A 22,765-nucleotide genomic window follows, 5' to 3' on the forward strand; every position below is an offset into this window, starting at 1 on the left:
GAGAAAAAGGACAGGTGGAATATGTAACCCTTTTGGCCATCATTGGCAAAGGATAAAAAGTATTTTGAAGAATCATTGACAATAGGTTTGTAATTTGAATTTTTGATAGGAATGACTTACCATTAAAACCTGTTTAGGTTGCATTTCCAAATAAGCATTCTTTATCAGACAATGCATTCATCCAGATTCTGCTCTCTAGTATTTCTCTTTTTTTCCTTTCCCTTATTTATTCATTCATTCATTCATTCATTTTGAGTGGTGTGCATTTTTATTTGTAGTTTTGGGTTCCAGTTTTTCTCTCTTTCCCTCCATCTCCTCCCTCTGCCTTAAGATGGCAAACAATCAGATATGGGTTATACATGTATGATTATGTAAAACTTTACCATATTTGTCATTTTGTACTAGAAAACTTGATTAAAAGAAAAAAAATGAAAGAGTGAAAAATAACATGCTTCACTCTGTTCCATCAACATCAGTTCTTTCTTTGAGGTGGATAATGTTTCATTAGTAGTCCTTTGGGATTGTCTTGGATCCTTCCTTGTATTGTTGAGAATTGTCAAGTCATTCACAGTTCTTCATCAAATAATATTGCTGTCCCTGTATACAATGTTCTTAGTTCTGCTCACTTCACAATGCATCATTTCATGTATCTTTGGAGGCCTTTCTGAAATCATTCTGCTTGTCATTTCTTATAGCACAATGATATTCCACCACCATCATATACCACATTCTAGTATTTCTAACAGAAAATGTTGTTATAGCCCTAAAAATGAGTGTGGGGAACATTAAAGAGAAAACTAGAAATCATACTATAAGTGGGAAATCTAAGTATTCATAGTACATACCAATATCTTCACTATGAATAACATTAGTTATTTTTGTCAGTGTTATTTGTATTTTACAAAGGTGAGTGAATTCCAGCCTAATGCAGTTTCAAAATAATTTATACAAGCATAGATATACTTACAAGAGCTTAACCAGCTGTAAAAGGTAATTATACTTGCACTACTTACTTTTTAAAAATAATAATAAACATTAAAGTCATTCACAGTTCTTCATCAAACAGCCTTTGTCACTGTACACAACTTTCTCTGGTTCTGCTCACTTCACTATACATTAGTTCATACAAGTCTTTCCAGGCCTTTCTGAAATCGTCCTGTTTGTCATTTCTTATAGCACAGTAATATTCTATCACAACCATATACCACAGCTTGTTTTCTTTCTAATTCTTAGCCACCACAAAAAGAACTGCTATAAATATTTTTGTACAAATAGCTTTTGGGAGATGTCTTTGTGATATAAACCTAGGAGTGGCATTGCTAGATCAAAGGGATGCACAGTTCTATAGCCCTTTGGACATAGTTCCAAATTGTTATCCAGAATGGTTGGATCCTTTCAGAACTTCACCAGCATGCACTACTTACTTTACAGTATTATTGTGTAGAAAGTAAACCTTAAAAGTCCTATAGAGACATTGAAGTATTCTTTTTACTGCCCTGGCTTTGAGTCTATTGGTGTTAAAGAGCATTAATCTTCTACAAGTGATTTAATGTCAGTCTTCAAATCCTTGACGTATCAAATTAGTGGGACCAATTGATAACTATTTTAAATTCCTTATTAGGGGACGAATGCAGTATTGGTTCAGCCACAGACCTAACTGAAACCAGCTCTATGGTGGATGGTGACTGGATGATGGTGGATGAAAATTTCTCTACTCTAAGCTTAACACAATCAGAGCTAGAACATATCTCTATGGAGTTGGCCAGTAAAGGGCCACATAAATCCCAGGTCCAGCTCCGGTGAGTCTTATTGTCATATTTGAGAGCAGAGAAAAATTTTAAACATACTATTGACAACAGATGAAATGAATAGCTCTTTTTTCCCTGTTGTCTTTTTTTTTCCCACTGTTCACAGACCCTCCCAGATATTAATACACTGATTGTTTTAACTTTGTACAGGTATTTGCTGCATATCTTCATGGAAGCAGGGTGTCTGGACTGGTGCATTGTTATAGGCCTTATTCTTCGAGAATCTTCTATAATTAACCAGGTGTTTGGGCTGACACAATCTTCAGAGATAGATGGAGAGATGTTACAGAACATAAAAACTGGGCTACATGCTATAGACAGATGGGCTTCTACAGATTGGTAAGTGACAGTTTCCACTGAGCTTTCGTTTCTAAATTGTTACTAAAGGTAAAAAACAGCTTCATTTTCTGGTTTTTCTTAGTTAATATAACATCTGTGATCTTACATGGGAAATATTCATACTGGAGAAATTTACAGAATACTGTCTTCTGGGGAAATGTTGTATAAAACTGAGACTGACTCAAGTTCTTGTTAATGGCTTGGATTTTTTTTTTTAATGGAGAACTTCAAAAGAGTTGTAATTATATTCCAAGGAAAGGGACTAAAAATAAGAACTTCCATTTTAAAATGGGAAAAAGTACTGCAACACAGCAATCACAAGTTAGAATTTTGGTCAACATTACCACTAGCAATTTTTATAGGGTGTATGTACAGAACTAGGGCTATAAGAGAGAAGAACCACTACTTTTACAATATAAATACTTTTTTATTTTGTTAAATACCAATTATATGTCAAAAAATCTTAACATTCATTTTTTTAAAATTCTGAGTTCTAAATTTTCTCTTCCCTTCACCCCTTTCCCTTCCTTGAGAAAACATACAACTTGATATGAATTATACTTGTGAAGTCATGCAAAACACTTCATATTGGCCATGTTGCAAAAGAAAACAGACAAAAAGGGAGAAAAATATAAAGTTTAAAAAGTACACTTCTGTAGAGTTTACTAGTACTCTCCTTGGAAGTGAACAGCATTTTTCATCATAGATCCTTTAGAATTGTCTTGGATTGTTGTACTGCTGAAAATAGCTGTCATTCACAGTTGATCATCTTTATGATATTATTGTTACCATACAAAATGTTCTACTGGTTCTGTTCGTTTCACTTTGTATCAGTTCATGCAAGTCTTTCCAGGTTTTTCTGTTCATTTCTTATAGCACAGCAGTATCCCATCACAATCACATACAATTATTTGTTCACCCATTTCCCAATTAATGGGGATTTCCATTTCAGACCTGGTAATAGTATTGTGGAATCAAAAGATATATTCAGTCTTATAGCCCTTTGGGGATAGTTCCAAATTGTTCTCCAGAAAGACCAGTTCACAACTCCACCCACAATGCATTATTGTACCTATTTTTCCACATCCCCTCCAGCATGTCATTTTCCTTTTCTGTAATATTTGCCAATCTGATAGGTGTGTGGTGGTACCTCAGAGTTGTTTCAATTTGCATTTCTTTAATCAGTAGCAATTTAGAGTATTTTTTTCATGTGACTATTGCTTTGATTTCTTCTTCTGAAAACTGCCTATTCATATCTTTTGACTACTTATCAACTAGAACCACTACTTATTAATGAAATAACCATCAATTTAGTATTTTCTAAAAAGTTTTATGTTCAAGTTACCATCCTAGAAATATAGTGATAGACAACTAGGTCTTTCTCTGAAGGAGCTTACATTCTAAGGTGGAGAAGGAAGTACAAGCACAGAAATAACCGAGAAAAGAATGTGAAGTTGAACTCTGTGTGTATGTGTGTGTGTGCATGCATGTGAGAGACGTGTGTGTTGTATCTTAGCATTGTGGTCCAGAAGGCATTAGAAACCTCCTCCTAAATCTAAAGGAAACAAGGTTAGAAGTTGTATTTAGGAGCCTCAGAATATGGCACTATATTAAATACATACTTGTCGGTTTGCTCATTGAATTTCTTTTTCTCTCTTTAGCCCTGGATACAAGCCATTTTTAAATGTCATTAAGCCACAACTCCAGAGACTAAGCGACATCACAGAAGAGCAGATCCAGCCTGAAGCCTTTCAGCCAGCAAACAAGGTTCCTGAACAGGCTGCCAGCCCCAGAGCTGAGGAGAGCAGAAGCTCTACTTGCCATAGCAACAGCCCTCCAGGTGAGGCTGGCAACAGCAGTGCTGCAAGCTGGACTGAAGGCTCCATGGCTGGATCCCAGGAAGAAGAACCTCTTCAGGATGGGACCTATGACTGTACAATCTCGTAACAGGAGCGGTCTTCTGTCACCACAGGCAGTATTAGCAGAGTGCGACTGAGTACACTGTGAACAAGTCAGATGATTTAAAGGGGAAAAATCTGTTCAAACTTCTTTTTAACTCAAAGAAATTTGTTTGAATTCATGAACAATGTGATTTCAAATAAATGTTCTTTCATAAAAATGTTTTTTAAGCTGCAAAGTAATAAAGATTATTGTACAGATGTATATGAGAATATCTGGTTTTATTTTGAAGGGTTTAGAACTATTAGTAATAAACTATAGGGATGGCTCTCCATCAGCCTAAACTTGTTCTCTCTGTTCTTGCAGCAGGTGGTTGTTTCCAAAACAACTCACAGTGTACAGTGTCATCCCTTACATCAGCTGTCTGTCAATTTGGCTACTTAATACACTTTGTATAGGACCATACTCAAGTGAATTATGTTCCAGAGCTCATGGAGACACCACAAATGGCTTGAAGTTAGTATACTCAAACCAAGAACTCCTAAAAGTTTTATACCTGTCTTACCTAGTTGTAGGCTGACAAGCTGGGGTCTAAAGGTACTCATGAATTATGCTGTTGGATACCACAAAGATATTTTGTACTAAAAATGTTTATCTTTCTTTGTGTGAATAGTCTTATTTGTAAATACTCTCAAAGGAGCTGATTCTCTGCTTGAGGCTTTGTATCATAGTTTATAAAGGTTTAATTACTCTGTACTCATGTCATGCAGAAAGGGCACTCTGCTTTGGATTAGACAGTCTCTCTCCAATGGGCATGGCAATAAGCAACAGAGCCGGATACCTTCACCATGCAGACAATGAGGAATGGCTTTATGCAAATTCATGGAGGTTCTTATTTATTGCTTTTGTAAATGGATTAAAAATGGATTTTTTTGTAAATACAATTGCTAATCCTGTATCATAGGTACTAAGCATCAGTAATGTATACAATGCTTGCTCCGTTGTCACTTTACAAGCATTTTATAATGTATTTCTGGATAAGGAAATAATTTTTCTTTTCATATAATGCTATGGAAACATGTCTACATAATTCTTAGTTGCTTTATGGTATTTTCATCCCAGCCTATATTTACCACAATGTATGTAATACTAAATATCTTACAACAGTATTAATTTAGATAGCTTGTTTGTACTGTGCAATTTGAACAAAAGGAATGCAACATTATTTTATAAAAAAAAAAAAACCAAACATTTATTTTTGTAATGACAATGTATTCGATTGATGTGGACCAAATTCCTCCCACTGTAAAAACACTCTTCTTGTAGTGTGGTTATAAGCATACATTTTACTCAGAAAAACAGAACTGTCCTGTCTGCTTGCTCGTGGAGCAAATGCAAACTAGCAAGGTTGGGTTTTCTTGTAGTTTTCTCTAGAAGGGGAAAGCTTAAGACCATTTAGGATACTTTTAGCTCTCAAGTCATCAAATATATTTGAAATTATTTTGGAGTTTGGTAATTTGCTGTTTGCTTTACTTTTTATATCACAAGTGCAATAATATCAAATAATAAAATTCCTGGCTGGGTGGAATTTAAGTGATTATTGGTATTTGGGTCCTGTGGTGCTAGTTTTGAGTTTCAAACACCTTTCATATTTTGCTCTACCCTCATAAGCAGGCGGAAACCTTGCATGTGAGTGACAAAGTAAGTAAGTAATATTTAAAACATTTTCAGAAAATTCATCAGTTTTGCTACAAAGGGCAACTTACTAGCTGAGATGGAAAAACTGGGCATCACGACACATCCTTGAAAGCAATTACAATCCTTATTCCATGAAATGATCTTTCCTAATGCCCTGGGGAAAAGATGAGCGTAATAGTTTATAGAACTTTTCAGCTTATGTGTTCTTTTGGAATGTGCAATAACAACCTAAATCCCACATCTCTACATAGTAAAAGATGCAAATTTATTTCTGATTAATTACAATTAGGAGGCCTTGAAGAAAAGATTCTGCAAAGTTTACAGGTTTATTTTCTCTCCAGTAATAAATTTGTTATATATACTTTAATAAAAAAATTCAAATTATCCTTTTGGCTGACTTATTGTATAGAAAACAGATCCACCATTTAAGCCACATCTTAAATATAAAATATACATGTTGTAATGTGTCTACTCCTAAGCTGACAGCTATACAACAATATTTATGGGCAAGAAAATGTGGGATAGATTGAATCTTTATTACAATATCTTTTATTATGCATTTTCTAATTGGTGTACACAAGGGCAAAAATAAAACCATTCTAGGGACCTGACCTTATCTGACAGTTGATAGCAGAAATTATACTCCCTCTTCTCCTGTACATGTGTCCCTAGACGTAGCTAATAGTAAATGTATTCCGATGATCCCCTTCAGCAACCGTTGCCTTTATCTAAAGTCAGGAAAACCTAGGTTCAACTCCTCCCTATGAAGTGCTGTGTAACCTTGGGCAAGTTACTTAAGTGTTAGTCTGTTCTAAAAAGATATATGGAAGAAACCATCACTGCCAAGTACTTAGTGTGTTCCCTCCTGATGTCTTGAGTTAGACCTGAGCAAAATGAGGAATCAAAAATCATGATCGGGGCAGCTAGGTGGCGCAGTGGATAGAACACCGGCCCTGGATTCAGGAGGACCCAAATTCAAATCCGGCCTCAGACCCTTGACACTTACTAGCTGTGTGACCCTGGGCAAGTTGCATAACCCCAGTTGCGTCACCAAAAAAAAAAAAATCAAAAAAATCATGATGATCTATTTACATGATGTGTGTACTGCAAATATGTCCCTTACAACCACTCAGAACTAAAACCAATGCAGTAGGCTACAGTAACCTCCTTGAGCTTGAAAAATGACCAAATTGAAAAGATTTTTCTGGAGCAGGAACAGCATTTGCTAATAATACTCAATAAAATCATGTAAATTTTTAATCATACAATTGTGACAACTAAAAAAAAACAACAGGAGAAAAAGTACATGCTATCAAAGTGCTTATAAATGCTGAGGCCCTTAATTTCGTCCAACCTCTGGCCAGTTTTCTGGTTACAAGAAACGTGTAACAATTCCTACGGAGACTATGGCTGCTAGAGAGATTCGATGAAACAAGCTTCTGTTTCTAGTTTAGGTCTTCTGCAGCTCTTCATAACCTCAGACAAAACAAGCATCCCAAAGTAAAAAGACACCTTACCAACTCCCGCCTCCCTCCAAGTCCATTCAAAAGTGACACATAACTTAGGAACTAATATAGCCCAGATATACATAATATTTAATGAATAAGAAAACTTTACCCAGATTTGGGGGCGGGGGGGGGGTCATAAACTTTTCCAGCAAATGCAGAGTTACAGCTTATCTCCAGCTAAGTCTCTTACCCATAATTCAATCTCAGAAAAGGTAATAGGTTGGTCTCCATGGTCTTTAAAGCCCCTCACGATTCTAAATCTATTGAAATTGGAGCTGGGGATGTTTAACCAAATAAGAACAATTTAGGAATGACAGCGCATTAATCTTCAAGGACGTGAAAAGATGTCATGATAGAGGGACATTTGCTTTAACTGGAGATGGCAAAATTTAAGACCTATGGATGAAAGTTAGAATAGCAAATTCAAAATAAGGAAAAATTTCTAACTTAAGAAATACTAAGTTCCCAGATTCTGGAAGTCTTCAAGTAAAGAAGGCCTGGTGATCATTTCTTGGATAAGATTATTCCTGACTTCCCTTCCACCAACTCAAACTCTTACTAAGAATTTACTTGAGATAGTACTACTATGATTTCTTTGAAATACTTATTTTATATTTATAGATATTAAGTCCAAAGATAATGTAGGAGAAATAATGACCATTCTGTTAACATGTCCTCAACTGGGGGTTACATGAACACTGTTCTAATGATCTAATGAGCTCATCTTTTGAAATAAATGCATCAGACCATGATGACATCAGAACACCTGACCTGACACTTAGGGCCATTCACAACTGCTTCTGGCTTACTTTCTCAGCCTTATTTCATGCTACTCCCTTCCTTGCATACCATGTTCCAGGTGAACCAGAATGCTCTTCTCTTACTCAGTGCTTTGCCATTCTATGTACTCTACTCAGTCCTTACCCTTCCCTAAGGAAATTCTTCAAGGCCCAGGTTGGAACAATCCAGTAGATGTCAGGTGCTTACTGCATGCCAAACAGAATATTCAGCACTGCTACCTCTTCAATGACACCTTCCTTATACTGGGGACACTGGGTACAAATCCCAAACTCTGTCCTCCCTTACTGACCTGCATGACCATGACCATGACCTCTGGGGCTGTCTCATTCATAAAATGAGTGGACTCAACAAGGTGGTCTCTAATGTCTGCTCTATAGCCTATCATTATAGAATATAAACAAAAATGAATACTCCCTACCTTCAAATGTTCCTAGAGCACCACTGAAATTTATATTCCCAATATACTCCACCATATAATATACCAAATCTCTGGTAGTATTTATTTGCATTAATTTACTCCATTAGAGTTCCATTAGCTTCTCAAAGGTCACCACTGTCACTTTTCATTTTCATATGAAAACAGCTAGTTTCAGGGTAGATAGAGCATTGGACTTGGGAGTCAGAAAAACCTGGATTCAAATCCTGCCTTGGCTATCTATGAGCTGTGTGAATCCTAGGCAAGTCATTTCACTCCACTCAGCTCAGTTTCCCCATTTGTAAAATGGGGGTAATAACAGCACCTATCTCACAGGGTTTCTATGAGGATCAAATAAGATAGGTAAAGTACTCTGCAATACTTAAAGTGACAATATAAATGCTATTATTGTATATCAAGCACCATATTGTGTAAACTGTAGACACAATCTTATATAATTCCTAGAAAGGTGGTACCACACACTCTAAATCTTACCCTCATCCTTACTGTCTTTTAGAGAATATGATTAAAAAGCCAACCATTTTCTCAACCTACATAAGTCCTATGGAGAGTGAATAGCCATTTCTAGTGAGCACAAACACTTTAGGATATTTTTTTTCTGAGTGGTCCTAGCTCAACCTGAGCTCAAAATCATTTTGGTTGCAGACGTGATTATTTTAAACCAAGCAATCTTTTATAGGTCAGTAGCCAGCTCCTAGTCAGTTACTTATCACAAACATGTAACATCAACAAAACCTAACTTCCACATTTTTTATGTGGTTGAAATTGGCCATGAAAATTTTATCTTCTTGAGAGCACTCACTGAATGCAAAAACATGCTGCATTCTGTGTGGAAAACAAGGTATTTTTATTTTGAGTTTTTATGTGATTTTTTAAAAAGCCAAACTTGGAAGAAAAGTTGTTATAGATGGCACACTCTTTTCTCCTCTATAAAACACAAGAAAGTAGTCAAAATGACGCCCTAAGATATTAATCTGGCAGCCTTTCAAAATACATGGGCTTAACAAATGCCCCTCCCCCCCAAATATGGACAAAACCAAGCAATATGTGTGTATGCATTTGTGCTAAAGGTGAAGATGCATAATTAATACAGGTCCTTATTTGCTTCAATTTTTAATGACAGACTGAGGTTGAAAGCCACCTAAGCTAAGGAAAGATTTTCAGAGAGGGTTTCCAGACCAAAAGTAATTGGCAGAAGGCAGGAGGATGAGAGAGAAAAGGAATAAAACATGGTTTAATTAGTTGAGCCTCAATTCATTTTTACTATCCCTTTATTTTAAAAAATTTTATTAACACCTCGAATGTTGATGATTTAACAGTAGCAATCCCCTCCAATCCACTGCAGCTGAGCAACTAGCAACTCCCAAATAACTTGACTTTAATTTCTATGAAGTTGAGATGTACAATTTCATTCGAAGGTAAAAGTCCTACCATAATATGCATTCCAGTTAAAATGTTATGTTCTTTGGTCACATCATCCACCTTAAAGAGCAACCATAATTATACTTCAATTACAATTTTACAAACAAAACAGATTTTTTAAAAACTTACACAATCTTTGAATGGAGGGGAAGGGGAGTAGAGTGGGGGAAGGTGCGTGGGGGGAATGTCAGTGGCTGAACAATGTTTCCCTATAAAAAGAAAGCAGGATGTTAAAAACATTAAGTAACATAAGGCAGCAAGTAAATCTTCAATAATCCAAAATAAACCAGGTAACTCAAATCAACAACCGTGCGTGCACACACGTGCACACACATGTGCATGTATGTGTGTATGTTTGTATACATACACAAGTGGTATATTTATTTTTATAAAGAAGGCTTCCTGAGTCAGCAAGCTGGCTATCTATTCCTCAAATATGCACACAATTATTGCTTCTGTGGTAACATCTTAAGGGTTAAAGCATGCTTATTTACATTTGTTAAACTGTGACAACAGGAAACTGCATGTGACAATCATTCTTAAAGTCAGAGGCACAATGTAAAATTCAGAAATAACTAAGTCACCCTTCTTCACACTTTCCCCAAACATTGTGCTACTTACAGCTAAAATGCTGTGTAAAATAGAGCATTTGTTATGATTTTAAAAGACCTTTTTCAAAATGAGTCACTGAAATGATCTTGTCAGAGGCTCTAAAAAATATGAAAGAGTTCATTTATTCCAGATGCTACTGATCTGACAAGAACGGCTCAATGTGCTTATTAAACAGCTCTGAGTGTTTTATTTATTTGAACATTTCTGGCATGTAACATGTAAATGGAATCTTTGCATTAACATTCTGTGCTGACCACCTGGAAAGAACAACTCCTATGACAGCCAAACTTCCTAATGATCAAGACAACTAAATGAAGACTCTTAAGAAAATCGCGATTACCACCAAAAGTGAGTAGCAGCATTCCTCCTTATCCAGGAAAAATTTACAAGGGGAATACTATTTTGCTTTCTAGGACAGTTATATCTATTCCTAATAAGTCTAGTCATTTATTTCAGATTTCAGGTTAAGCACAAGGACAAAATCTGCACCTATTTAGGGATTTCTAGAGAATCTCTGTTCTAGCCATCTCATTTTCGTAACAACTGTTCCCAAATACTTCAGACTTCAGACTTTCAGCAACACAAACACAGAAATTTGGTCTATCATCAAAAGGCCTCGCAGGAGCCAGAAGCAGACTCTGCAGGCCTTTGAAGTGGGTTATGAATGGAAAGTGCCATGTCTTACAAACAGCAAAGGCTCCAAAAGCAATGCTGCAATTAGCCAGCCTTTGTGACATCTAGCATTCAGGTAGGCATGCTGACTGCTGTCTACAGGGCTCACTTTAGTTTGAATGAGCCACAGCTTAGGCAGGCAACTTACAGAGAAGCAAACTATCCTATTCTGTGGTCCCCAGCTTGTGAAAACAGACCACTCTTTCTCTCCAACCTACTCCTACTTCAATTGGATGTATAGACTGTGCTCATTTCAGAGAGGTAGACACTTATATGTTTTTCTTCTCTAATTAAAGGGCCTCATTCACTTTATCTCAATGAAAACAAATGCATTTTTAGACAATAGGCCTGTGCATTTGTTGAAACTCAACAAGTATATCTGTGCCCACTTTTTTATTTTTAATTAAGGAAAATCTAGTAGAGTTTACTATCCATCTGGTTAAATCTGTCTGCTATAGGGGCTCAATTCGCACCAAGGCATTTCTACTGCTGGAGAGCTACCAACAAGCTGTATACATTTTTTTTTAAATGAAAAAACATTACAAATAAAATACCAAATTCCTGGGCACTATCATATTTTCACAGTATGTTCAGGTGTCCAATCTTATTAAAAGAAGTCTTCCAACTCAAGGAAAACTAGTCATGCTAGATAATAAAGGAACAGATTTATAGAACTAATCATACAATAGAATGCAACATGAACCCAGTGCAGTGTCTTCTGCATAAATAAACATCTAAAAGATACAGAAATAACCCAGAAAAATAATGAATCCTACATAATAAGGAAATTAGAATAAATATTTATAAAATATTCAACCACATTTTTTTAAAAAAGGCCAAAGGGGCAGCTCAGTGCTCTGATGCAGGAAGTCAGGGTCATCTTGTAGCTGTCTCTGTCTGGACCCAGTACTAACAATACTCTGAAAAGAAAGGCCTGTGAGAACCCAAGAGAAAGCTTGGCTTCTCCATTCCCTAAAGTGGTATATTCAAGAGCAAGTACACAGATGTCTAGGAGAATATAAGGCATTGAAAAGACCAAGGCCATGATACACATTGGTGATCCAAGACACTGGCATGCAATTCCCGATATTAGTGAATATTCCAAGTGCAATAATGCATGGGCACTCTTCAATTTCTTTAAGAATTACAGTTTGTTTGAGCTGGAAAGGGACTTTGAGAAACCATCTGTTCACAAGTATATTACCCCCTATGCAGCTCAGTTCTAATTAGAATCACTACTTCATGTTGTTCGACCCACTGAACAACACAAAAATGCTCTATGGCTTTAAAGCAGAAATGCTATTACCCTCAATAACACTAATTCAGCATCACCTAATTTCTAAATGTTCCTGAGGGAATCACTTATTGAGTTTTGCTTTTTTTCCCTTTTTTTTTAAAGGTCATAAAATGAAACACCCTTTCAAATGGCAATACCCACATGGGCTTTACTCCCTGGCACTTTCAAGAATCAAAAAGGCCACACCCCAACATACCACCTAGCGTTCTGCTGCTTGAAGCTTTTCCCCAGCCTCTCTTCTAGCAGAAGCAAGGCAGAGCAAAACTATTACTTGTCAAGTGGAGTTTTCCCACCAATCTGAAGAAGCTCGGCTTCCATACCACACTTGAAAGCAACAGAGCGCACCGAATAATAACTGCTGAATCAGGCCAACTCCCTGCCTTGGGTCATACTCCATATTGCACAGGAATGGAATATGACACTAGCCATGTTCCTACAACCTGACAGAGAAGATCAAAATACATAGAGGTCATAGGTGCAAACCCAACCAGAAGGAAATGTCCAATCTGGGAACCTGTCCTTCAAGGCATCCAGCTGGGGAGACCTCTTGTCTTCTCCAGAAAAGTAATGGGCAGCTATGGCCACAGTGACCATTCCTTGAGGATGTTCTTCTGAGACCTGGCAGATAAAAAGAGGCAGATTTCATTTAGCATTTAATCCCCTTATCCTGACCTAATCATTATAGTTTCACTCCAAATACAATTTAAATCCGCTCCAAATGGGAGGCACAAGGGAGAATAAAATGTTACCATCCAGAAAAATGGATATATTTGTACCCTTGAGGTACTTACTGGTCAAAGAGTCTCAATGAGCATGATGATGATAAGTAAGAAAACTAATAAACATGCAGTTTACATGACAGAATGAAAAAATAGAATTTTGTTACCAAGCATATGCCAGCTATTCTGCTAGAGAAATTAAAACTTTCAATGATGTCTGGCTGCAAAAATTTTTTTAATAATATTTAAATAAATTTTTAGCCAAATAAGGTAAAATCTACAACCAGGCTGCTGTCTTGTGCTAGTCATGATCCCTCCACCCCCACCCCAGGCAAAGGAGAAACCCGATATCACAAAGCTCTTCAACCTATGTCAAAATTAGAGTTCAAACAAAACATGTCACCAAAGGCACCTAAGATGTATGAAACATGTAGAAAGTGAAGTAGTGGGTGATTCGATTCTGCCTCAAATTCGTTCCAGCTCAGGTAGCAGTACATTTCAGAGTTAGCCTGGTGCATAAATAAACATCATTCCCAATCACAAGGAGGTGCCACTCTCCTTCCTTGCCTGAACCATCACTTGTTTTATCACGAGCGTGGTGATTCTAACCCACAGGGCCAGAGTTCAATGACAAGTTCAATGCTAAAGAAATGTCTAAAGTAAAAAGGGCTGTAAAACCAAAACTGCCATTGGTTTTCCTCTTCCCACCTGCACATCTATCCAGAATCGCCAGGGAGAAGCCTGCAGTCCGTGAGAATAAAAAACGAAATAATCTCCTCCTCTGCTGGTAATCGGCGTCCCATGGCCAAGAGACCACTGGGAGAGTGCCGACCCTTCGTGTGTTCGGACATAAAATGACATGTGACTAGGACCTATAGGATAAAAAATAGAACAATTTAAATTGACTGAAAAAAATTATAATGGTAAAAAGCCAACATTCTCCTGCCCAAAGCCATCCGTGAATGTTCAAACCCCAAATCGAGTTCCCATTTGTATAGTTCAGAATGAGCAGTCAGTGAGGAGGAGCCTCAGCCTCTGGAAGGACTAAGAGGTCCAACCCTCAGCAGAGCCCCCAAATGTGTCGCGGCTCTGAGAAGGGGAGGCATCGCCTAGAGTCTGATGTTTGTGCTTCCTTTCAAAGCAACTCCACCACTTTACAGAAACAACAAATACCACCCCCATCCCCCAATTAGGTACTGCCCTGTAAATAAAGTTATCAAAGGAGATGAAGAACCTTAAGTTGGCTTTGGGCCATGGAAAAAGCAGCAAAAGAGGATGAGATCAATAAAACAAGTCCATTTGTGCCAATTGAAAGACTGAATTTAAGCCCAGTCCCTAAATGAAGGTAGTAAATGTTAACCCGATGTATGATGATCCTAACCAGGCTCAACTATCTTTAGAACTACAAACCTTTCCAAACTTACTCATTCTAATACTCGATTAAAAAAACACCAAGCAAAATGAAGAGTAAAAAGAAAGCAGATTAATCTTACTTACCTGTTACTTCAAAGGTTAACTTCATAGACTCCCAGGGGGTTTGCTCTTTGGATATAAGTCGAAAGTGAGTAGGGTTTCTGGGAGAAACTTCTGGTGCAGGAAGATACCAGTTTTTCCTTATTTGAAAAAAAAAGATATTTAGATCTTTAGAAATGCTTTTCATACATTATGAAATTTCAAGTGAAGAAGCAATAATGATGTACTTTTTTTTCAGCACAGCATCTGAAACAATGAAGATGTCCAGTGCATGTTAACATAGTAGTTTCCATGGAAATAAAATTATTTCAAAAATTAACCGATTAATTCTCATTGTGGAGAAGAGAATCCAAGCAGCATCTCCTGAAAGACCAAGGGAATTAGTCAGTAGTCAAAAATATATCACAAAGTGGTGGATCAGTGGAATAAGATAGGCATGAATTGCACTATAGTAATCTAGTATATGATAAACTCCAAAGATACAAGCTTTTGGAATAAAAACTCATTATTTGACAAAAACTATTGGGAAAACTGGAAAACAATATAACAGAAACTAGGTATAGAACAACATCACACACCATATACCAAAATAAGGTCAAAATGGGTACATGATTCACACATAAAGGGTGATACCACAAGCAAATTAAGAGAACATGGAAGAATTTATTTATCAGATTTGTGGACAGGAGAATAATTTAGAACCAAAGAAGATAAAAAGAGCAAAATAAAATGTAAAATAGATCATTTTATTGTATAAAATTAAAAAGCTTTTGCACAAGCAAAACCAATGCAAGCAAAATTATAAGGAAAGCAGAAACTGGAAAAGAATTTTTTCAACAAATATCTCTGATAAAGGCCTCATTTCTCAAATATATAGAGAACTGAGTCAAATTTATAAAAATACAAGTCATTCCCCAATTGACAAATGGTCAAAGGATACAAACAGGGAGTTTTCAAAGAAATCAAAACTATCTATAGTCATATGAAAAAATGCTCTAAATCACTATCAAAATCACCATCTTGATCAAATAAATGCAAATTAAAACAACTCTGAGGTACCACCTCACCTATCAGAATGGCTAATTATGATAAAGAAAATGTTGGATGTTGGAGATGTGGGAAAACTGGGACACTAATCCACTACTGGTGGAGTTGTGAACTGATCCAACCATTCTGGAGAGCAATTTGGAACTATCCCCAAAGGACTATGCATACCTGAGGGCAGCTAGGTGGCGCAGTGGATAAAGCACCGGTCCTAGATTCAGGAGGACCTGAGTTCAAATCTGGCCTCAGACACTTGACACTGACTAGCTGTGTGACCCTGGGCAAGTTGCTTAATCCTCATTACCCCCCCCACACACACACAAAAAAAAACAAAAACAAATAAACAAAAAACTGTGTATACCCTTTGATCCAGCAATACCACTGCTTGGTTTATATCCCAAAGACACACAAAAGAAAAGGGAAAAGAAAAGAAACCTATTTGTACAAAAATGTTTATAGCAGCTCTTTTTGTGGTAGCTAAGAACTGGAAATCAAAGGGATGCCCATCAATTGGGGAATGGCAAAACAAGCTGTGGTTTATGATTGTAACAGAATATTATTGTGCTGTAAGAAATGACAAGCCGGATGATTTCAGAAAAACCTGGAAAGACTTGTATGAACTGAGGTATAGTGAAGTAAACAGAACCAGGAGAACACTTAACACAGTAATGGCAATATTGTTCAATGAAGAACTGTGAATGAGTTAGATATTCTCAGCAATACAATGATCCAAGACGTTCCCAGAGGACTAGTGATAAAGAATACAATCCACCTCCAGAGAAAAAACTGATATTAACTTAACACTGAAGCATGCTATTTTTCACTTTCTTTCATTTTCTTCTTTTATTTGAGTCTTCTTACACAAAATGACTAATATGGAAATGTTTTACATATTAGCACATGTATAACATATCTAATTGCTTACCTTCTCGGGGACAGGGAAGGAGGAATAGAATATGGAACTCAAAACTTGAAATAAAAATATTTTAAAATATTAAATATGTCTGTGTCTGTGTCTCACCAAAAGTCAGGTTAATAAAAAAGGCTTCAATTCCTGCTATCATTGTCTTCCTTTCAAGCCTTCAGCCAGGCTTTCCTTCCAAAAATATAATGGCTTCCTAGAAAACTTTTGGTTTTCCTAAAATGCCTAAATAAGCTAAATAAGATTGAAGCTTCCTACTCAACTGCTGTCTCATGACACAGGCTCCTGAGAAAGCCCACCCTTTCCAAAGTTCCCAAAGAGAGAATTCCTGAGGTTAACAAAGTTGAACCACTACAGTAAGAAACTTTATCCCACAAAACACACAGAATTCTGAATGACATAAATACAGTAGAAAGGATTTGATTCTTCATCAGCATAAATATTTAATATTAGAACAACAAGTCACTAATAGGTATTAGAAAATCTCCATCCACAAAGGGACCTAAAAATAACAATGTTCCTACCAACCTGATTAAAAAATGTACTGGAAGATACCAAGGGAAACCACAGAGGGGAGCTGTCTCCTCACAGGGGGCTCTGATGGTATCATTGATCTCAGGAATGTGAGGAGTGATGTGAGACATTCCAGTGTAATCAAATCCATTAATCCATATTCCAGAGTCTCTCTTCACTACATTTCCATCCAAGCCATGAAATGTTCTAGTTAAATGCTTTAGAGAAAAATTAAGAACAGTGATGAATAAAAAATAAAAATAAACTTAAGAAAATCTCAAAAAGGATAAAGAACCACACCAGAAGGCAACTATTAAAAATAAAAATGCAGTTCTCCCTAAACAAAGATTTAAGACTTACAACAACCCAAGTCACTGAAACCAAACTGAATCTCCCATAAATAGTTCTTTAATGTGGTAATGATAAAATGAAAGATTTCTCCATACCATATGTATTCATTTGTTCCCCAAGCTGATTTCTAGTGACAATTTATCTTTATTCAGGAACCTCTACTTTTAGTTCTCTCCTATTTTGTTTCAAGATAAAGTATTATCCAACTGTCAATAATTTAGGGGCCAATTAGACAACCTAGGAATTATCCAGGATTCCTAATTCCCTTCTATTTTTCTTTCTTTTAACAATTTGTTGGCACTTTTATCAAAAAAAATAAGGGCAAGAAGAGGACTACTATTATTTTACAGCAGCTCAGAGCAGTGGATTCCAACTATCCAAAAGAATGTGCAAGATCATGTTATTCATTCGTTTCCATTATCATGTAATGCTACTCTTTCTTCAATTTTACCAGCATTCTTCTGAACAAATGGCCTATATTTTGCCAAAGATTAGGTGAGTTCAGATTCGCTGTCAGTCTAGAGAAATACAACCTTTAATTTATCCTAAGACAATTTATAAATATATTGATAGCAAGTATTAAAACTTATCTAATCCTCACACATTTTCCCACTGTAGTGATTTTGAAAATATATCATTTTAGTTTTGCTTGTTCTGGTTTGACTAAGTGAACATTCCTATTCACTCTAAGAAATTAACATTTTATTTCACTTCCAGCCGACAAATGCTTGCTCTTCTTGATATGAACTCGCTACTGCTCAGTTCTTTCCTTACTGCTATACACTAAAAAGGCCAGGATCAGCTCAGCAAGGTCAGACCAAGAATGGGCATCTGACTTCCTAATGACTAATGAAGCTCAAAATCACCCTACAATCTTAAAATAACTCACATTAAAAGGCTGGTGTGGTTTTTTTTTTTTAATATAGTTTTGCTTTTACCTGAAGAAAAACTCTCTTAGGCTTTGGATTAGCAGGATCAGCACTATATGGAAAGAAGATGCCACTGCAAACAAGAAGGAATGTAACTGCACATACTGAAGCCAAAGCTAAGATTGTCATCTTTGTATTTCTGGCAAGATAGATGAAGGTAATCTAAAGTACAAAAACACAAAAACAGGCATCAATAACAGATAACTGGTTAAAAGATACTGTTAAAAAGCACTTATGTTGACTGAATTATACTGTAGGTTCTTTCTATCATATAACAAAAATAAAGTCATGAGGAGTTTCTAACACAGCACTATCCAACATCTCTCTGATGCAGATCAAAGAGGATACTGATCGTGTAAGGGGATCCCAGCAGAGTAGATGTTATAGATAGAGCACCACATCAGCCATAATACTGCCTGACTTTACACGCAGGTAATCAGTAATTGGGGAAAATAAAGTAGGGTGTGTATTTCCTGTATGCACTCAAATGATGATGTTCTCCTTTCACACCCATTCTTTCTTCTACCATAACACTAACTTGGCATAGCACCAAAAAATAATAATATCCAACTGTGCTGACAAGTAAGAAAACATTAGCAGCATCATTAAGTTACAAGAGTGGTGTCTCTAAATCTCTTCAAGGCTGGTAATAAGTGTTAAAAACAATCAATCAGGGCAGCTAGGTGGCGCAATGGATAGAGCTCCAGCCCTGGATTCAGGAGGACCTGAGTTCAAATCTGGCCTCAGACCCTTGACACTTACTAGCTGTATGACCCTGGGCAAGTCACTTAACCCCAATCGCCTCACCAAAAAAAAAAAACAACCCCGACAACAATTGATCAACAAAAAGTGCATATCTACTGTATGCCTTGCACTGTGTGAAGCAATGGGGATGTATGTATTAAAGAGCTTATTTTCTACATACAACTTCTAAATTCAATACAGCTTAAAACATATTGCCTATGTGACATGCTTTATGGAATTCTGTCAATGGCTGACAGAAACTAGCTCTAAAATGGCATCTGGAAGATCATCTTGGCCTAAAAGATAATACTGGACCTGGAATCAAGACCACAGTACAAATTCCACCTCAGACACTTACTAGCTGTGTGACCATGAGCAATTGCCTTAATCTCTCCCAGCCTGTTTTTGTATCTGTAAAATGGTGATAATAATATGTGTAATACATATTTCACTAAATTGTTGGGAGGTTAAAAATGTATATAAAAGATTTTGCAAAGTTTAAAACATTATATAAACTATCAACTATTATCACCATTATCATCAGATTAAGAACTAAAAGGACCGGGGCAGCTAGGTGGCGCAGTGGATAGAGTACTGGCCCTGGAGTCAGGAGGACCTGAGTTCAAATACGGCCTCAGACACTTAACACTTACTAGCTGTGTGACCCTGGGCAAGTCACTTAACCCCAATTGCCTCACTTAAAAAAAAAAAAAAACTAAAAGGACCTTAGAGAAAAATCAGAAAATGAGGCCTTTAAGATCACATAACCATCAAGTATCAACATCCAAACAATAAGAGAAGAAATAAAAATAAACATAATGAAAAGTAGGCCAATTGGTTTAGAATCTCATGTGTGCCAAGGGAAGTGATGTGGAAGGAAACAGGAGCTGTAAGGCTTTAAATGACCAACAGAAGAGTCTACAATTTTGCCTTCCCATAGAACCTGCTAATGTCCCCTCTCTGCTGTTGGAGGACTCACAGCTAAGCAAAAAAGCTCATTACCAGGATCTGACCACAGAGCCTCCTGAAACCACATAAAACCTAAGGAACATCAGTCCTAGGAGGTAGAGTCCATGCAGTGTGTGGTGAGAAGAACATTTGCTTATTACTGTGCCTGGCACACAGTAGGCATTTAATGAATGTTTGTTGACTGATGATTGGATTTGTAGGCAGAGGTGCTGGGTTCATGTCCTGGATCTACTATTTATTATCTCTGTGTCCTCAAGCAGGGCCCTCAATCTTTCTAGAGACTGGAAGAGGCCTTTGGAGATTTCTAGTTCAATTCCCTCACGTTACAGATGGTAAATAACCTACCCAAAGCCACACAGGTAGTAGTATAAACTAAAGATAAAATAATGCTATAAGAGTTTCAAATACTTCTCAACTTCCAGCACAAAAGAAACCTCAATCGACCCAAGTCTTAGCAATTCTTTCTACCCTTAAACCACATAAATAAAAAGCAAAGAAAAAAAGTACTTGGTTATTCAAAAGCCTTCCAACATTTCTCTAACTTGTATCACAACCATTAAAATCTACGGGGCAGGGGCAGCTAAGTGGTGCAGTAGATAAAGCACTGATCCTGGATTCAGGAGGACCTGAGTTCAAATCCAGTCTCAAGACACTTGACACTTACTAACTGTGTGACCCTGGGCAAGTCACTTAACCCTCATTGCCCCACCCCCCCCAAAAAAAATAATAATAAATCTAGCTGTTATTCCCAGAAATAACACTCCTGCAAGGTACTGAAATTTTTCCCCTTTAAGTTAAAGGCTGGTAAATAGGGGTAGGGTAACCTAATACTATCCTATCCTTCATTGGTTCACCATTCTATAATCTCTATTGTCATGCTTCAGACATCTCAATTATCCATAGCCCAAGGGAGAAAAGGATGACAGAAATGACTAAAAACAAGTTAGCAAGTTTCTCTCCACTTTCTAATTATCTCTCCTGAATCTATTTTCCAGGTCAGCTGTTTTTCCAAAAAGATATTTCACATTGCCCTCTATTTTTTCATTCATTTGGATTTGGTTTATTGTGTCTTGGTTTCTCATAAAGTCATTAGCTTCCATTAGTTCAATCCTAATTCTTAGGCAATTATTTTCTTTAGAGAATTTTTCCATTTGGCTTTTCAAGCCACTGACTTTTTTTTCATGACTTTCTCGCATCATTCTCATTTCTCTTTCCATTTTTTCCTCTACCTCTCTTACTTTATCTTCAAAGTCCTTTTTGAGTGCTTCAGTGGCCTGAGACCAATTCATATTTTTTCCTGGAAGCTTTGGATATAGGAGCCCTGATGTTGCTATCCTCCTCTTCTGTGGGTGTACCTCGATCTTCCTTGTCACCAAAGAAACTTTCTATGGTCCGCATCTTTTTCTGCCTGCTCATCTTGCCAGACTATTTCTTGACTTTTAATTCCTCCTTAAAGTGGGGCACTGCAGCATGGATCTGGATCTGTGTTGGTGCAACTGTGGGGTTGAGCTCCACTCACACTCCAGCACAGCAGCCCCTTCCTGCTGACCTTCTAAGCCATCTTTGCCTGGAAAATAATCTCACCCCATCCTTTTGTGGGTTCTGTTGCTCCAGGAATTGTCCTATGGCATTATTTGGAGGGTTTTGGCTTGATCATGCAGGGAGGTCCGAGAGGTTACTGCCTTTCCTCTGCCATCCTCTCTCCACTTTCTAAGATATAAAACATGTTCATCTTTGGTTTTCTATGCCCACCTTCTTTGGAAGACCCAACAAACACTGACGCAGCAGAGGAAAGGGGAAATAGGCACAAGCTAGTTATTTAAGGGGTGAAATTTTCCCAATGTCAGTAGCATTACAAAATAGTTCATAACATAAAGTTTCCATCTAATATAACCTGGAACTCAGTAAACAAAAGAAAAATCAAACCAGGTTTGAGAGGGAGGAAGCATGCTCAAAGCAGGAGCTCTCAATTCCCTCATGTTCACCACACTGTAGTCACCTTCAATGCCTCACTCTTCCTCACCCCACATATCCAATCAGTTGCCAAGTCTTGTCAATTCTACCTGCCCAATCTCTCCAATATCCATTCACTTTCTCTCCAACTACATGGACACCCCCCTTGTTCAGATACTCACCACCTCCTATCTGAACTATTAGAATAACCTCCTAATTTATCTGCCTGCATCAGGTCTCTCCCTTTTCCAATCCATCTTACACACAGTAATGAAAATGATAGGGGGCAGCTAGGTGGTGCAGTGGATAAAGCACCAGCCCTGGATTCAGGAGTACCTGAGTTCAAATCTGGCCTCAGACACTTGACACTTACTAGCTGTGTGACCCTGGGCAAGTCACTTAACCCCCATTGCCCCACGCAAAAATAAAAAAAGAAAAAAAATGATATATGTAAAGTATAGGTGAAAGGATCATAGATTTGGAACTATAAGGAATCTTAGAGGTCATATAGTTCAACCCTTTCATTTTAAGAATGAGTACACTGGGCCATGGGTTAAATCTTAGCCATGGTCACAAGTCCTAGAAACTGGCAGAACCAGGACTTGAAACCAGACCTTTTGACCTCAAATCTAAAATTTTCCCCACTGTATTGTGGT

At 37.2% G+C, this 22,765-nt stretch overlaps 2 protein-coding genes across 5 annotated transcripts in view; one reads left to right on the forward strand and one right to left on the reverse strand.

Moving 5' to 3' along the window:
- RIC1 (RIC1 homolog, RAB6A GEF complex partner 1) overlaps positions 1 to 6,358 on the forward strand; it is a 159,628-nt gene extending 153,270 nt beyond the window's left edge. For 2 of the 4 annotated variants that reach the window (XM_043997896.1, XM_043998040.1), the window contains 3 exons: positions 1,622 to 1,799; positions 1,959 to 2,147; positions 3,809 to 6,357. In XM_043997896.1, coding sequence (XP_043853831.1) covers positions 1,622 to 1,799; positions 1,959 to 2,147; positions 3,809 to 4,094 — 653 coding nt within the window. In that variant the 3' untranslated portion in view covers positions 4,095 to 6,357. Of the gene's footprint in view, positions 1 to 1,621; positions 1,800 to 1,958; positions 2,148 to 3,808 lie in introns of all 4 variants that reach the window. The other 2 variants (XM_043997970.1, XM_043998103.1) reach the window with 2 other exon arrangements.
- A 4,341-nt stretch (positions 6,359 to 10,699) lies between these two features.
- The window catches only part of ERMP1 (endoplasmic reticulum metallopeptidase 1), a 55,107-nt gene continuing 43,041 nt past the window's right edge, over positions 10,700 to 22,765 (reverse strand). The window contains exons 11-15 of the mRNA XM_043998207.1: positions 18,453 to 18,605; positions 17,179 to 17,381; positions 14,709 to 14,824; positions 13,920 to 14,083; positions 10,700 to 13,110 (exon numbers count right to left, since the gene is read on the reverse strand). Of these exons, the coding sequence (XP_043854142.1) occupies positions 12,946 to 13,110; positions 13,920 to 14,083; positions 14,709 to 14,824; positions 17,179 to 17,381; positions 18,453 to 18,605 (801 nt within the window). The 3' untranslated portion in view covers positions 10,700 to 12,945. The remainder of the gene's footprint in view (positions 13,111 to 13,919; positions 14,084 to 14,708; positions 14,825 to 17,178; positions 17,382 to 18,452; positions 18,606 to 22,765) is intronic.

The sequence above is a fragment of the Dromiciops gliroides genome, chromosome 1 (genome assembly GCF_019393635.1).
Source record: "Dromiciops gliroides isolate mDroGli1 chromosome 1, mDroGli1.pri, whole genome shotgun sequence".
Classification (NCBI taxonomy): Eukaryota; Metazoa; Chordata; class Mammalia; order Microbiotheria; family Microbiotheriidae; genus Dromiciops; species Dromiciops gliroides.